The sequence below is a fragment of the Bufo bufo genome, chromosome 4, assembly GCF_905171765.1.
Source record: "Bufo bufo chromosome 4, aBufBuf1.1, whole genome shotgun sequence".
NCBI lineage: Eukaryota > Metazoa > Chordata > Amphibia > Anura > Bufonidae > Bufo > Bufo bufo.
This window is the reverse complement of record NC_053392.1, coordinates 159,668,740-159,686,720: the sequence shown is the minus strand read 5'-3', so window position 1 is coordinate 159,686,720 and position 17,981 is coordinate 159,668,740. Positions and strand designations below refer to the sequence as shown.

Below are 17,981 nucleotides of genomic sequence, written 5' to 3'. Positions count from 1 at the left end.
TAAATGACCATGTACAGCACAGGGAACCTTTCTGCAGTGCCTCGTCCCCTTTATGCCTCCTGCACAGCACAGGGAACCTTTCTGCAGTGCCTCATCCCCTTTATGCCTCCTGCACAGCACAGGGAACCTTTCTGCAGTGCCTCATCCCCTTTATGCCTCCTGCACAGCACAGGGAACCTTTCTGCAGTGCCTCGTCCCCTTTATGCCTCCTGCACAGCACAGGGAACCTTTCTGCAGTGTCTCATCCCTTTTATGCCTCCTGCACAGCACGGGGAACCTTTCTGTAGTGCCTCGTCCCCTTTATGCCTCCTGCACAGTACGGGGGAACCTTTCTGTAGTGCCTCATCCCCTTTATGCCTCCTGCACAGCACAGGAAACCTTTCTGTAGTGCCTCATCCCCTTTATGCCTCCTGCACAGCACGGGGAACCTTTCTGTAGTGCCTCGTCCCCTTTATGCCTCCTGCACAGCACAGGAAACCTTTCTGTAGTGCCTCATCCCCTTTATGCCTCCTGCACAGCACAGGGAACCTTTCTGCAGTGCCTCGTCCCCTTTATGCCTCCTGCACAGCACAGGGAACCTTTCTGCAGTGCCTCATCCCCTTTATGCCTCCTGCACAGCACGGGGAACCTTTCTGCAGTGCCTCATCCCCTTTATGCCTCCTGCACAGCACAGGGAACCTTTCTGCAGTGCCTCATCCCCTTTATGCCTCCTGCACAGCACAGGGAACCTTTCTGCAGTGCCTCATCCCCTTTATGCCTCCTGCACAGCACAGGGAACCTTTCTGCAGTGCCTCATCCCCTTTATGCCTCCTGCACAGCACGGGGAACCTTTCTGCAGTGTCTCATCCCTTTTATGCCTCCTGCACAGCACGGGGAACCTTTCTGTAGTGCCTCGTCCCCTTTATGCCTCCTGCACAGTACGGGGGAACCTTTCTGTAGTGCCTCATCCCCTTTATGCCTCCTGCACAGCACAGGAAACCTTTCTGTAGTGCCTCATCCCCTTTATGCCTCCTGCACAGCACGGGGAACCTTTCTGTAGTGCCTCGTCCCCTTTATGCCTCCTGCACAGCACAGGGAACCTTTCTGCAGTGCCTCATCCCCTTTATGCCTCCTGCACAGCACAGGGAACCTTTCTGCAGTGCCTCGTCCCCTTTATGCCTCCTGCACAGCACAGGGAACCTTTCTGTAGTGCCTCATCCCCTTTATGCCTCCTGCACAGCACAGGGAACCTTTCTGCAGTGCCTAATCCCCTTTATGCCTCCTGCACAGCACAGGGAACCTTTTTGTAGTGCCTCATCCCCTTTATGCCTCCTGCACAGCACAGGGAACCTTTCTGCAGTGCCTCATCCCCTTTATGCCTCCTGCACAGCACGGGGAACCTTTCTGCAGTGCCTCATCCCCTTTATGCCTCCTGCACAGCACAGGGAACCTTTCTGTAGTGCCTCATCCCCTTTATGCCTCCTGCACAGCACGGGGAACTTTTCTGCAGTGCCTCATCCCCTTTATGCCTCCTGCACAGCACAGGGAACCTTTCTGCAGTGCCTCATCCCCTTTATGCCTCCTGCACAGCACGGGGAACCTTTCTGCAGTGTCTCATCCCTTTTATGCCTCCTGCACAGCACGGGGAACCTTTCTGTAGTGCCTCGTCCCCTTTATGCCTCCTGCACAGTACGGGGGAACCTTTCTGTAGTGCCTCATCCCCTTTATGCCTCCTGCACAGCACAGGAAACCTTTCTGTAGTGCCTCATCCCCTTTATGCCTCCTGCACAGCACGGGGAACCTTTCTGTAGTGCCTCGTCCCCTTTATGCCTCCTGCACAGCACAGAAAACCTTTCTGTAGTGCCTCATCCCCTTTATGCCTCCTGCACAGCACAGGGAACCTTTCTGCAGTGTCTCATCCCCTTTATGCCTCCTGCACAGCACAGGGAACCTTTCTGCAGTGCCTCGTCCCCTTTATGCCTCCTGCACAGCACAGGGAACCTTTCTGCAGTGCCTCGTCCCCTTTAAGGTAGGTTCACATGACTGATTTTGCTCACATCCAAAAACACTTGTGGTTTGTGCCATGGGTTTTCACTTTGAATGGTGCAGTTTTGCTCTCAGCGAGCAGGCTTTAGCTGGGGCTTTTGGGAGGTGTCCGTGCGGTAACCACACCAAGAATGGACATGAATATTTTTGGCGCGGTATACAAAACCGCAAGGGAAAAATCCTCAGCCCCATGAACAGTGAAAAGGCGGGGAAGCGGTCACTGACTAGTGATGAGCAAAGTGTTAGAAAATCCGATTCGGTTGCTTCGCTGAATTTTACAAAACAATTCACTTTGTGATGAATTACTTAGTAACGAAGCACATTTCTTTGTAGGTAGTGGGTGCAATGACAGGGAGGAGCGATGAATGCGGCATCTGACAGTAATAACACAGTGTATAGTAAAAAAAATCATACCTCATCCATTTGATCGCGACAAGCCTGCTGTGAACGGAATTTCATGAGACATCTTCCATCAAATGATAGATTTTTTATTTTTTACCACCATTCAGGGAAAATTGATTCGCTAAAACGAAGCACGAGGAAATTCGGCTTTGCGTTGAATCGAATTTTCTGACAAATTCGGATCGAAGTCCACTTTGATTCGCACAACACTATCGCTGACCCTGCTCCCTGAAGTCCCGCACCAACTCGCTTCACAGCCGGGCCTAGGCAGCTCACTGATACAGCTGCCCACAGTGACGTACAGTGAGACATGGAAGGAATGATCAATGTCAGTCTCCAGAGGACATGGGCACTTGTATCGGTGAGGAACGCACCTGGGCGCTTGAAAGTCATTAGCATATATCATCAGACTCCATTTTTTCAACATCAGATACACAGAAAACAGAAAGAAAGGTCCGATCTGTTAACTGTTTATGTCACCTACAGGGCAATGATGATAATGTGTGTAAAGTGGGGGATAGACCCCTATTAGAGCTACATTGAAAAGTGTAACAGACTATCTGTTCAGTACAACCGCATCCTGGCGCAAAACGTAAATGGCAGACGTACAGTATATATGTGCGGGGGCATGACGCCTGAAACCCAGAGTAAACTGAGCTGTAATCACACATACACTGGTTCCATATCTGACATGTCAGACTAGTCCAGCCAGTGGATTAAAATGGGTCTCCTCAACCAAAGTCCCCAAACATAATCTGGCAGACCCCTATTGTTACATGTTTCTAGTCCAGTACACTAAGCTACATGTAAACTACATACTCCACGCAGATCCAAAAAATAACTGGAGTCTAAGGGTATGTTCACATGTGGAGAGCCCGCTGCTTTCCGCCTTTGCATTGAAAAAGTTAGGTAGGATACTGGGCCTCCTTAAGGGGGTTGTCCGGGTTCAGAGCTGAACCCGGACATACCCAGAATTTCACCCAGGTAGCCCCCCTGAATCGTGCAGGGCAAAGGCATTTTGTGGAGTTCTGGTGATGACCCGGCTCTCCATAGGGCTGCCAGGCGGAGGCTTCCGCCCAGCAGTGAGAACAGTGACGTCACCAGCACTGATAGGCAGGCTTTAGCGCTGCCCTTGCCTGTAATGCAGCTAGGGCAGCTCTAAAGCCCGCCCATCAGAGCCGGTGGTGTCACTGAACACACTGCTGGGCGGAAGCCTCCACCCGGCAGTGTGTTAAAGTAAATAAAAGAGCCCTTGCCCTGCGCGATCTAGCGCAGGGCAAAAGAGAGCATCACTCATGTCAGGGGGGGCTGCCTGGGTGAAAATATGGGTATGTCCAGGTTCAGCTCTGAACCCGGACAACCCCTTTACAGAGACCAGCCATGAGTGGAGACTTACTGGAGGTGCTCCAAGGTATGAAGACTTAGTGGAGATGCTCCATGGTGTGGAGACTTACTGGAGATGCTCCATGATATGAAGACTTAGTGGAGATGCATCGTGTGGAGATGTTCCATGGTGTGAAGACTTACTGTACTGGAGGTGCTCCATGTGTAGAGACTTACTGGAGGTGCTCCATGATATAAAGACTTAGTGGAGATGCTCCATGGTGTGGAGACTTAGTGGAGATGCTCCATGGTGTGGAGACTTAGTGGAGATGCTCCATGGTGTGGAGACTTAGTGGAGATGCTCCATGGTGTGGAGACTTAGTGGAGATGCTCCATGGTGTGGAGACTTAGTGGAGATGCTCCATGGTGTGGAGACTTAGTGGAGATGCTCCATGGTGTGGAGACTTAGTGGAGATGCTCCATGATATGAAGACTTAGTGGAGATGCTCGATGGTGTGGAGACACTCCAGGGCTGGTCCCTTTAAGGCGAGCCAGCACCCTGCCAAAGCTGCCTTCAAGGCATTGCACTCAACCAGCCAGAATCCTACTCCATACTGAGGGGCATGCCACCTGAAACAGCTCTCTACGGATGGATATATGACTTGGCTATTTTCTCTTGTCACGTCCCAAAGTTTGTCAAAATGGGATTGGGACTCATAAGGAGCCACTTCCACAAGGTAGTGCTATCGAGATGGTTTCCTTTTCTCAGGAGATACCTCTTCACACATGGCGGTTTTCTTCAGGGTGGATATAATGTCATCCCCTTTCCTGTAGTGTAAAATACTGTGGAATTACTGTAGTGACTTGGCAGCATTTCACAATACCAGCAAAGTGGCTGATTTTAGAGATTGTCTCCGCGCGAAGCATGTGGGTAACACCGCCGGCACACACCGACTTGCTCGCAGTTTTTACCCTCGGCCTGCAATGCAAAGTGGGAGACCTCCTTGACTGAATCCTGCCTATTTTCGAAGTTTTACGTGGTGGCGGTTTTCCTTCTGATCCGCTGCGATCAGACTATCAGAACAGTATATTCACACGGAGCAGATTTCTGTGACTGTTCCACATACATATCAATGGGTTTGGCAGAAAACCGGATGCTCGCTGCCAAAACATGAATGAAACGGAATGTATTTTTTTCTGTCAGATAACCAATCAATAACACGTTAAACAACCATTCACCTCTCCCCAATGCATCCAGTGGCAGAAACGGAACCAATCTGCTGCATGTGAACACGCCCTTAATACCATTTAGGCAGTGGAGCGCCTGTCTATCCACACTATATTCCCTGCAGCGCCACACCACAAGTCCCAGCATGCCACATACCAAGAGTGAGACAAGGGGCGCACAGGCTGAGGTCTGATTGGCTGTAGAAGCGCTCCCCCCGCCCCGCTTGGTACGTTCTGCCCTCCGCCTCCTCTCACGCGCTCCCCTCCCCTATTTACTATTCAGAAGGAAGTTACGCTCCAATTGAAAACTTTGCCCATTCCAAGATGGCGGCGGACAGCGCTCACGTCACGTCGCTCCACACACTCACCGTCCACCTTGTCACGTGACCAAACAAAAAGTCTTCCCCCCCCCTCCCGCCCTCAGTTACGAAGCTCGGCCACGCCCCCCGCTCGCGACTGTTGGCTCCGGATCTCCCGAGCCGCCTGTGTCAGTAAGTTGAGAGCTGCCCGTTGGCGGGGACCGAGGAGAGCGGGGCTTCGGGAGAGAGACTCCACCGACCCCAGCATCCACGCTAGCGGCCTCGGCTACGAGCTGGCCCCACCGGTGCTCATTCAGCGGCCGCGGGAGGGCGAAGCCGCCGCCGCTGCTCCCCTCCTTCCCCGGGAGGGAGGCTGAAGTGAGAGCGGGACCATGTTGCGCCTTGTTTCGCTCAAGTTCGGCCGCCTGTACCGCTACGTGAAGCTGCTGTTCGTGGCCAGCCTGCTGGTGTTCATGCTGCTCAACACGCACTCGCTCCTCGCCTCCTTCCAGCGCAACGAGCTCACCGAGCGCCGCTTCCTCAGCCTGAACAAGTGCCCGGCGTGCTTCGGGACCAGCTGGTGCCGCAAGTTCATGAACGGGCAGCTGAGCTTCGAGGGCTGGGGCAGAGTGCGCTTCCTCGACTTCTTCAACGTCAAGAACGTCCACTTCGCGCAGTACGGGGAGCCCCGGGAGGGCAGCCGCCGCGTCGTGCTCAAGCGCCTGGGCTCCAACCAAGAACTGGCCGAACTCGACCAGAGGATCTGCAAGAGGGCGACCGGGCGGCCCCGCTGCGACCTCCTCCAGGCCATGCACAAGACCGACTTCGCCCGGCTCAACGGGGACGTCCGCCTGCTCACCCCGGACGTGGTGGAGGGCTGGTCGGACCTGGTGCACTGCCCCTCTCAGCGGCTGCTGGACAGGCTGGTCCGCCGCTACGCCGAGACCAAGGACTCCGGCAGCTTCCTGCTCAAGAACCTCAAGGACACGGAGCGTATGCAGCTGCTGCTCACCCTGGCCTTCAACCCGGAGCCGCTGGTGCTGCAGGTGAGTGGCCCAAGTCTGCTGAACGTGGGACTAGGACACCCATCATACAGGTCGCTACCAGCCTCAACCACAGGAGTACAAGCCCCAGCGTGTGCTCCTGCCATGGCACTACAAGCCCAAGCATGTACCTGTGCCCGGCAGGTCCTGGCATGTGCCCCGGCACTACAGGTCCTGGCGCGTGCCCCTGCCCCGGCACTACAGGTCCTGGCGCGTGCCCCTGCCCCGGCACTACAGGTCCTGGCGCGTGCCCCTGCCCCGGCACTACAGGTCCTGGCGCGTGCCCCTGCCCTACAGGTCCTGGCGCGTGCCCCTGCCCCGGCACTACAGGTCCTGGCGCGTGCCCCTGCCCCGGCACTACAGGTCCTGGCGCGTGCCCCTGCCCCGGCACTACAGGTCCTGGCGCGTGCCCCTGCCCCGGCACTACAGGTCCTGGCGCGTGCCCCTGCCCCGGCACTACAGGTCCTGGCGCGTGCCCCTGCCCCGGCACTACAGGTCCTGGCGCGTGCCCCTGCCCCGGCACTACAGGTCCTGGCGCGTGCCCCTGCCCCGGCACTACAGGTCCTGGCGCGTGCCCCTGCCCCGGCACTACAGGTCCTGGCGCGTGCCCCTGCCCCGGCACTATGAGCCTCAACCACAGGAGTACGAGTCCCAGCATGTTCCGTGTGGTAAAACTTCTAGTGCCAGTATGCCCCTATGTCACAGATCTGCAAGTCTCAGCATGTGCTTTAGTCATAGAACTACAAGTCCCAGCATGCATACTGTTTAGGCTACTTTCACACTCGCGTTTTGGCTTTCGGTTTGTGAGATCAGTTCAGGGCTCTCACAAGCGGTCCAAAACGGATCAGTTTGCATTCTAATGCATTCTGAATGGAAAAGGATCCGCTCAGAATGCATCAGTTTGCCTCCGTTCCGTCTCCATTCCGCTTTGGAGACGGACACCAGAATACTGCTTGCAGCGTTCTGATGTCCGTCTGACGAAACTGAGCCAAACGGATCCGTCCTGGCACACAATGTAAGTCAATGGCGACGGATCCGTTTTCTATGACACAATCTGGCACAATAGAAAACGGATCCGTCTTGGCTATGTTAAAGATAATACAGACGGATCCGTTCTGAACGGACGCAGACGGTTGTATTATCTGAACGGATCCGCGAGTGTGAACGTAGCCTTACTCCACTCTGGTAACAGCTCTAGCCTCAGTATGTCCATGTGTCGGAGAACTACAAGCCCCAGCTTGCCCCTGCTGGCACACTGCCTCCTCACCCTCACATGCATGTTGTAACGTTACATCAGCCGGCGTGCTTATCCTGGAACCGCATGCTGTGGTACTACATGTCCCAGCATGTTAATGCTCACTTGTTTCAAACTGCAGTTCCCAATATGGCAAAGGTGACATCTGTATCTTCCCGGTGGTGACATGTCCTGACACGCGGCATCTGGTTTCCCAGCTGTTGAACTAGATGTCCCAGCGCACGACCTCTAGTATTCTGGCTGATATTGAATCGTGCCTTCTTAGAAGCTGTGGAACTACAAGTCCCAGCCCTGTTGTGTGAGTCCCATTGTCTGATGTTGGCATGTGGGTAAGACTGGCATTGGCGTGACTTCCTCATTAGTAAGTGGGCAGTGTGTGTCCAGCCGGTTATGTCATTTACTGATCATCTGTGCGTGGAGCTGTCAGTCAGATGGCAGCTGCCTTATGTCTGCGGGCACCTTTTTAGTACGTGTGAACGGCTGTGTGGATTAGTGCCTGGCACTGAGCTATTGCTGGCATCTCGTGCTCTCTTGGACTGATCACACTGGCATTCTTCTTTGCTAGGTTTCTGGGTGAGTAACATGTGTTCAGTAAGAAAAACCATATGATGGTGGATGATTCCTGTCCGCCATGGACGCCTTACGTACAGAAGCAATGATGCCAGTGTGAACAGAGGCTTATGTGCTCAGTCTGGGAACGAGTCAGGATTTGGTGTTGCACTTAGTGGGGTGGCACATGGAGATGGACTCCTGCCAGTCTCCTGACTTACCTGGCACACGGTCCCTCTTAGTGCATCACCTGTACTCTATTGGGGCGGCCGATTGATCACTGGTCTTGACTGGGTTCCCCTTTACCTCCAGTGACTTCTTTGCATAGAGAGCGATCAGCCGACTCCAGTGTTTAGGGCTGTGTTCACACTTTGAGGACACGATGAGGCTCACAACTAAATCCTCGTCAGATGCGCAGACATTCTGCGTCCAAAGCGAGTAAATGGGGCATTTCATAGAAAAAACATCAGCACGGATTAATGACCAGACTGGTTTGTAAGATCTGCCGCATACTCATTATTGCTCCGGTTGCTGCGTATTAACCCCTTGAGGGTGCATGCATGCAACAGTAGTTTATACAGATTTCAGTGTTTCCGCACCAAATCCTCATCGCCGTTCACACGTTACTTGTGCATTTTGTCATGGATTTGCCCCAGATCTGCTTTGCAAAGGGCAATTGCCATGTTGCATCCTTCAAAAACGGCACCGTAGATCAGGTGTGTTATGTACCTGAGACTTGGAAAATTTCATTATAAGGCCCCTTGCACACCCACATACGGCGGGTCCGCAATACACGGGACACTGGCCGTGTGCATTCCCACAGATGCGGACCCAGTCACTTGACTGCGTCCGCAAATCCGGAGATTGCCTTCGGAAGCATGGATTGGAACCACACTGAAGTACTACGGAGTGCTTTTGTGGGGTTCCGTTCCGTACTTCGGTTCTGCAAAAAAATAGAACTTGTTCTGTCTTTTTGCGGAACTGGCAGATCGCGGACCCCGTTTAAGTGAATGGGGTCGCGATCCGCATGCGGCTGGCCCACGGTCGGTGCCTGTGCATTGCGGACCGCAGCACGGCCAGCACAAGTTCATGTGCAAGAGGCCTAAGGGTTTATCAAGATTTTATAACTGATGACCTGTCCTCAGTATCTGATCGGCGGGGTCCCTGGGCGTCGGACCCCCAGCGATCAGCTGTTTGAGAAGGCGTATGAGCGCCGCAAATTTTTGCCATACATTGTATAGCGGTTGTGCTTGGTATCGCCCTCAGCCCCATTCACTTGAACAGGATTGAGCTGCTCCTAGGACATGTCACCGATGAACGTGTTGTCACTGGCCTAGAGAGGGCTACTGCGAGAGGCGGTCCTGGGTGTCGGACCCCCACCGATCAGATCCTGAGGACTGTCATCAGTTATAAACGTCTCAGAAAACCCCTTTAGCTTTGCTGGTACTGTATCATGCTGCGGATCCTCTGCGGTAATCCCACTGTCGGCCTTGACGCTTTGCCGCAGGTTCTCTTTGAGAAGTCCACGAGCTGCCATCAGATGTGCACCCTAAGGACTCGATACTGGCTGTGTGCATTTCGCATTTTGCGTAACAGAACAGTCCTATCCTAGTTCTATATTTTTGCGAGTGACGTACGGAAGCAGACAGTATGCGGTGTGTGAATGGGGCCGCATCCCACCCGCAAACAATGCGGATCGGGTGTGAACAAAAAATCCATTTGTGTGTAGGAGCCCTAAGGCTAATTTCGTAGGAGCGTGTGTCCACTGCGGGAAACCTGCGCCTGTGAGCGCACAGCATTATAAATCCTCATCATGTCACGGGAGCAGTGTCCAGAAATCCCGCTCCTACAGTTGGATGGAGTGGTCTGCTGCGGAGTCTGCCATCTTCATAAAAGAACCGCAGAAAATGTCCGACTACAGATCTGCAGCATTTCCGTCACGTGGAGATGTTCACATGAAGGTTTTCCTGCAGGTTTCTCGGACCCCGGAGTGGATTCAGCAGGAAGGAGATGTAGAAGTCCGTCCTGTGTATATTCAATTCCTTTTCTCTCTCTACAATATCTGAGTGGTTTTCTGAAGTGGGTATATTGGATGAGAGTCTCTACATCCGGTCAGTGTAGAGTGCCCCTCACTGACAGCTATGTGCATGGCATCTTTTCTTGCATCCTCCCAGTAGCTGCCAGCGCTCCATGTTTGGCAGGCTGGGCGGTGTGGGGCCTAACTGGGATTTCTATAGTGCCCGTGAATGGCTGTGTTGTCCGCTGAAGATTAGAGCCTGTGTGTCTGTCACCCCAGTGTTATGGCATGGGTGACGTGATGACGGTGACCTGTACGCCGCTGTCTGTGAATGACAGATGTGTTTCACCATGTACAATCCCCCGGCTGTGTGCATTACTCTGCACTGCTGTAACTACAGCTCTCCTTAGACCGGGGATCAATACCTGAGTAACAATTACTGCTGGTGAGCTGACTCCTAGTGTGTGGTGTGTGACCCTGTGCCAGCAGATCAGCAGTGTGTAATATAGATTTGTGTGGGTGAGGGCGCTGTCCTGTCCTGGCGGCTCTCTGGCCCCCCCGGCGCTGTCCTGGCGGCTCTCTGGCCCCCCCGGCGCTGTCCTGGCGGCTCTCTGGCCCCCCCCGGCGCTGTCCTGGCGGCTCTCTGGCCCCCCCGGCGCTGTCCTGGCGGCTCTCTGCCCCCCCCCCCCCGGCGCTGTCCTGTCCTGGCGGCTCCCTGGCCCCCCCCGGCGCTGTCCTGGCGGCTCCCTAGCCCCCCGGCGCTGTCCTGTCCTGGCGGCTCCCTAGCCCCCCGGCGCTGTCCTGTCCTGGCGGCTCTCTGGCCCTCCGGCGCTGTCCTGGCGGCTCTCTGGCCCCCCGGCGCTGTCCTGGCGGCTCTCTGTCCCCCCCCCCCCCCCCCCGGCGCTGTCCTGGCGGCTCTCTGGCCCCCCCCCCGGCGCTGTCCTGGCGGCTCTCTGGCCCCCCCCCCCCCCCCCGGCGCTGTCCTGGCGGCCCTCTGCCCCCCCCCCCCGGCGCTGTCCTGGCGGCTCTCTGGCCCCCCCCCCCGGCGCTGTCCTGGCGGCTCTCTGGCCCCCCCCGGCGCTGTCCTGGCGGCTCTCTGGCCCCCCCCCCCCCCCCCGGCGCTGTCCTGGCGGCTCTCTGGCCCCCCCCCCCCCCCCCCCCCGGCGCTGTCCTGTCCTGACAGCTCCCTGGCCCCCCCCGGCGCTGTCCTGTCCTGGCGGCTCTCTGGCCCTCCGGCGCTGTCCTGGCGGCTCTCTGGCCCCCCGGCGCTGTCCTGGCGGCTCTCTGGCCCCCCGGCGCTGTCCTGACGGCTCTCTCCAGTGATACTTACCGTATGTGGAAATATTCACTCTGCTCACTTGCAGAATGTAGTACGTGTTCAGATACCCGGGTGATTTACTGTTTTGTTTCCTTTTTGTCTGATGTATGGTTTTTCTCTCCCTCGACTTTCTACCAGTGTTCTGTGGGGCTGGCATCAGTGCAGTAGATGGCAGCGCTGGGTCACTTTGTAACTGATCACTGGGTATCGCGGAGCCTCAGTGGCCGTCTCTTCCTGGTTGTCTGCTGTCAGCCTGTGATCCCACCGTCTGCTACAGAAGTAAAACAGGGGGTTTATTAGGGGGTTTAATCACCAGTCAAGCAAATATATAAATTCTAGATTTTCTTTTACACCAGCAGTCGTCGGCTATTGTTAGGGCAGCGTTCGGGTGACTGTCATTTGCATCTTGTGTTAATAGAGCACCAGTCCCCTCTCCTGACGTGTCTGTTTTAGTAACTACTTGCATTCCCCTTGTAATAATTCTGCAGCATCTTTTCTTATGACTCCGTGATGTACCATTCCTTTTATTATTCCTGCTACAAGTTATGAATGAGTTGCCAGCAGTTTGCGATGAAGGTCCAGATGAGTGTTACCTTTTTCGGATGTGTCCCTGCACAGTCTGACACTATCCAATCAGCTACTAGATGATTGATGGATCTATAATATAATACGTCTTCAACATATAAAAGGTTTTGATATAGAAAAATAACTTCTCATTTTGAGTACAATGTACTCCTAGATCGATCTACTTAGATTATTGTTATTTTTTTTATTCAACTACCGTAATTTATCTTATGACCATTTCATTCATTAGGAGATTTTTATCAGTAGTGTTATGAGAATTAATGTATTCTTATTCTATTAGGAGACCTCTATTAACTATTTCTGTACCCCATCATGTACTTTTCTATGAATTTCTTTATACGAATTTCATTGTATATTTATATTTGCATGGAATATATAATTCTTGTATACTCATGAATTCTAGTCCTACATTTGCATGTTCACCCCCAGCACCGTGCAATCATTCCCCACAGACTATGCGCTCCAATGTGGAACGCGCATGGCTGCTACTGCTTCAATGTGGCGTGCGTTCCATACCATCTTTTAGCAATCTTGAAGCGCCTCCCCGCTGCACTCCACTGCTGAACTAACCACACCCCGGAAACTTACGGGTGCGTTCCAGCCTGGAGCGCAGCGGGGATACTAATGAGGTATACTTATTGTAACTTTAAAATAACCAACAATATGTAGCCGACCTATGGGGAAGAAATAGTCTTGGCCTATACTCCCTGCACTATTTAAGATATATTAGTGTCTGTATAGCCGAAAGTGACGTTCCTCCCACTTACGGTTCCCGCCTGAAATCCATTCATAGTTCAATTGATCAATGTATGGATATGTGTGTGTGTGTGTGTATATATACAGAAAAAAGAGCGGCACTCCGGTAACTAAAAGCAAGTGAACCCTTTATTCACCCAGGTGGTGCAACGTTTCGGCTCCAAACATGAGCCTTTCTCATGTTTGGAGCCGAAACGTTGCACCACCTGGGTGAATAAAGGGTTCACTTGCTTTTACTTACCGGAGTGCCGCTCTTTTTTCTGGATACATTTATTGGGGTTATAAATCTATTCCCCTTGAGACGTGCACCCGTACCTCTCCTCTGGAGCCAGTGCCGCCATTTTTATATATATATATATATATATATATATATATATATATATATATATATATATGGTATTATGTAGGTTTTTATTGTATCTTGCTCTTGAGAAAGGGGGATACACCCCAAAACGCGTTGAGCTTATTAAATAAAGAGTCTTCCTTTTGGAGCCCTGGTTACCTTCCTTTTAGGACGTGAAGGCGATATTCATACCATCTGACAAGCGACCTCGGCGGAGAAGGTATAGGTGTTTTATGCTTGTCCTATACCTCCCTCCCCGGTGAAGTAAGTCCCCTCCCTACTCAATGCAACTTTTTTAGATGTAACACTTCTAGAGTGTTTTTCTGTTTATTTTTAGCTTTCCACTTTTAAGGTAACATTTTAACGTCTCAGTACCACTTTTCACCTGCCTAACTAATCTCCTAATTGACAATGAGCTTCTAATCTATTGATTTATTCTTTCACATCATCTTGTTTTAGCATAATCTAAGGGCTCTTTCACACCTGCGTTCTTGTCTTCCGGCATAGAGTTCCGTCGTCGGGGCTCTATGCCGGAAGAATCCTGATCAGGATTATCCTAATGCATTCTGAATGGAGAGTAATCCGTTCAGGATGCATCAGGATGTCTTCAGTTCCGGTACGGAACGTTTGTTGGCCGGAGAAAATACCGCAGCATGCTGCGCTTTTTGCTCCGGCCAAAAATCCGGAACACTTGCCGCAAGGCCGGATCCGGAATTAATGCCCATTGGAAGGCATTGATCCGGATCCGGCCTTAAGCTAAACGTCGTTTCGGCGCATTGCCGGAGCCGACATTTAGCTTTTTCAGAGTGGTTACCATGGCTGCCGGGACGCTAAAGTCCTGGCAGCCATGGTAAAGTGTAGTGGGGAGCGGGGGAGCAGTGTACTTACCGTCCGTGCGGCTCCCCGGGCGCTCCAGAGTGACGTCAGGGCGCCCCAAGCGCATGGATCACGTGATCTCATGGATCACGTCATCCATGCGCATGGGGCGCTCTGACGTCATTCTGGAGCGCCCCGGGAGCCGCACGGACTGTAAGTATACCGCTCCCCCGCTCCCCGCTCCTACTATGGCAACCAGGACTTTAATAGCGTCCTGGGTGCCATAGTAACACTGAAAGCATTTGGAAGACGGTTCCGTCTTCAAATGCTTTCAGTACACTTGCGTTTTTCCGGATCCGGCAGGCACCTCCGGCAACGGAAGTGCATGCCGGATCCCAACAACGCAAGTGTGAAAGAGGCCTAACTCAAATATACACCGTTCACTTGGCGCCCCTGTGTTTCCCTTTTCTCTATCTGATATCATCTGGGTTCAGAAGGGGAACACACACATCCTCTTTTCTTTAGGCTACTTTCACACTGCCGATCAGAGCGGGTCCGTCTGATGTCTGCTCAGACGGATCCGCTCCTATAATGCAGACGTTTGTATCCGTTCAGAACGGATCCGTCTGCATTATAGTTTGAAAAAAAAAACTAAGTCTGAAAGTAGCCTGAACGGAACCGTCCAGACTTTACAATGAAAGTCAATGGCAGCGGATCCGTTTGAAGATTGAGCCATATGGTGTCATCTTCAAGCGGATCCGTCCCCATTGACTTCCATTGTAAGTCTGTACGGATCCACTCGCCTCCGCACGGCCAGGCGCTGCAAGCAGCGTTCAGGTGTCCGCTCGCTGAACGCTGCCAGACTGATGCATTCTGAGCGGATCCGCGTCCACTGAGAATGCATTAGGGCTGGACGGTTGCGTTCGGGGCCGCTTGTGAGCCCCTTCAAACGGAGCTCACCAGCGGACACCCGAACGCAGGTGTGAAATTCGTCAAAATACCTTCATATACTGCTCTTTGCTTGGGTGCGGCCTCGGGATCGGCTCTTGAACTACCTTGTACCTATTTTCCTCATCACAATTTTTCATTCATTGATAGTCTTCTTGGCGCTTCTTAATCCATCTTCTCTTACCTCCTCCTTTCTTTCCTTTTGCTGATATACTATCCAATCAGTGCTGCCAGTGTCACACCCCCAATTGATAATGCCCATCTGGAACTTCATTGGATAATGCAAGTAATTCATTCATGGCCTGGCAGGATTAATGAGCGATACATCATGGTCATAGGAACAGATGCTCCCGAACTGTTACTACATGGGGAATGCAATGAGTTACTAAAACAGACATGTCAGGAGAGGTGACAGCGCCTCTGTAAAGAATTATAGGATGCCACTGCTGTAGCAAGTCGGTCTGAATTTTTCTCCCTCCTACAGTAGATATTCCATGATCAACTGTGAGAGGTATTATTGTAGAGTGGAAGCATTTAGGAACCACAGCGACTCGGCCATGGAGTGATGGACCATGTAAAGTTACAGAGCGGGGTCTCCAGTGCTGAAGAGCATAGTGCATGAAGGTCACCAACGCACTGCTGACTCCATAACTGCATTAACATCAGCAAGTGTGTGCCATACAAGCCTTACCTCACCAAGCACAATGCCAAGTGTCGGAGTGGTGTGACGCACATGTCACTGGACCAACCACACTTCACTATCTGGCAGTCTGATGGACAAATTGGGGGTTGGAGAATGCCAGCTGTCTTGCTGCATTGTGCCAACTGTAATGTTTGATGGAGGAGAGATAATGCTGTAGAGATGCTTTCAGGGGCTGGTGTAGGACCCTTACTTCTAATTGAGGGAAAGCATGACTGTTCCCCAGTGCTCAAAACTAGGTCCATAAAGGCATGCATGGTTGAGCTTGGTGTAGAAGACCTTGACTGGACCGCACAGCCTCCTAACCTCAACCCCATTTAACGCCTTTGGGATGAACTAGAACAGAGATTATGAGCCAGGACTTCTCATCCAACATCAGTGTCTGACCTCACAAATGTTCTTCTGGATGAATGGGTGAAAATACCCTCAGACACCCTCCAAAATCATGTAGAGGGCTTCAAGAGGGGACCAACTCCATATCAATACCTGTGGATTTATAATAGAATATCGTGAAACTCTTGTAGATGTAATGTGTAGGTGTCCCAATTAGAGTTGCACCGGGTATCAAAGTTTCGATGCCCAATTGATACTTTTAGACCTGGATCGATATATCGGGTCTTAATATTTAACGATACTCGGCTGTGCTGCCTTGTATCTGTTAGAGAACATGGCACATACTGCTCTCAGCGAGTTCCATGTTCTCCTCAGCAGCACAGGGGAGAAGGAGGCAGTCCCTCCCTCCCTCCTGTGCCGCTGCTGCCAATGGACTGATGGCACTGCGGAGGAGGGGCTGTGGCGCCACCGATGAATATAATTAACACATTAATGTAAGTGTAGGCAGCGGGTGCCGCCGCCAGCACCCGCTGCCTACACTTAAATTAATGTGTTATTTATATTCATTGGTGGTGCAGTGCGCCCCCCCAACCCCCCCAGTATTATAACTATTATAATCATTGGTGGCCACAGGCTCCCCCTCCTCATTGTTATATTCATTGGTGGCATCGGCCACAGGGTCCCCTCCCTCCCGGTTCATTGGTGGCAGTGGCAGCTTCTGATTGGAGCCCCAGCAGTGTAATCCTGGGGCTCCGATCGGTTACCATGGCAGCCAGGACCCTAGCCATGGTAATTGCTGCTGTGTGCACGATGCACAGGGCAGCAGGGAGAGTGTGAAGTCCTAATCACCCTAATAGAGCTCGATTAGGGTGAATAGGACAAGGGATGAAAAGATCCCAGGTTCTAGCCCCTAAGGGGGCTAATAGTTAGTACCGTTAGTAAAAAGTAAAAAAAACACCAAAATACAAAGCACCAAAAAAGTTTGTCGCCCATTTTCCCAATTTTACAAATATAATATATAAACAGTAAACAAATGAACATATTACATATTGCCACGTCTGAAAAAGTCTGAACTATTAAAATATAAAAAAATATCAGTGAACGCAGTATCAGAAAAAAAAATTTTAACGCGCAATTCGCAATTTTTTTGTCACTTTGTCCCCCCAAAAAATAGGATAGGACTGTTCTATTATGGGCCGGACATTCCATAAAATGCGTAATGCACACGGCTCTTTTGGTGTTTTATTTTTTCATGTGGTATCGACTATCGCAATAGTTTTTTATGGTATCGAAATGGAATCAAAATTTTGGTATGGTGACAACCCTAGTCCCAAAACTTTGTGTGTGTATATACGGTGTATGTATGTGTGTGTGTATATGTATGTGTATATATATATATATATATATATATATATATATATATATATATATATAATGTGTGTAAGAAAATCGGACAGCATAGGTTTTTGCTTGAGAAAGGCTCAGTTGTGAGCTGAAACGTTGCGATTGTTTCACATGGGTGAATAAATACACCACGTCTTTTCAAGTCTTGGAGTGCTGTCCGATTTTTCTTACGTATATTAAGGGTGAGAAGCCAATTCCCTTGGACCTTGCACCTGAGCCCATCACTGGTGCCGCCGAATTTTCTCTCTATCTCTCTCTCTCTCTCTCTCTCTATCTATCTATCTATCTATCTATCTCTCTATCTCTCTCATGGAAATTATAGGCAATTAGCAAGACACCCCCAATAAAGGAGTGGTTCTACAGGTGGTGACCACAGACAACTTCTCAGTTCCTATGCTTCCTGGCTGATGTTTTGGTCACTTTTGAATGCTGGCGGTGCTTTCACTCTAGTGGTAGCATGAGACGGAGTCTACAACCCACACAAGTGGCTCGGGTAGTGCAGCTTATCCAGGATGGCACAGGCCAGTACATCAGGAGACGTAGAGGAGGCCGTAGGAGGGCAACAACCCAGCAGCAGGTCCGCTACCTCCGCCTTTGTGCAAGGAGGAACAGGAGGAGCACTGCCAAAGCCCTGCAAA

The 17,981-nt window shown here is 51.8% G+C and overlaps 1 protein-coding gene across 1 annotated transcript in view; it reads left to right on the top strand.

Moving 5' to 3' along the window:
• Nucleotides 1–5,352: 5,352 nt before the first annotated feature.
• Nucleotides 5,353–17,981, top strand: part of DIPK2A (divergent protein kinase domain 2A) — a 49,092-nt gene continuing 36,463 nt past the window's right edge. Inside the window, exon 1 of the mRNA XM_040428048.1 lies at nt 5,353–6,322. Within this exon, the coding sequence (XP_040283982.1) occupies nt 5,669–6,322 (654 nt within the window). The 5' untranslated portion in view covers nt 5,353–5,668. The remainder of the gene's footprint in view (nt 6,323–17,981) is intronic.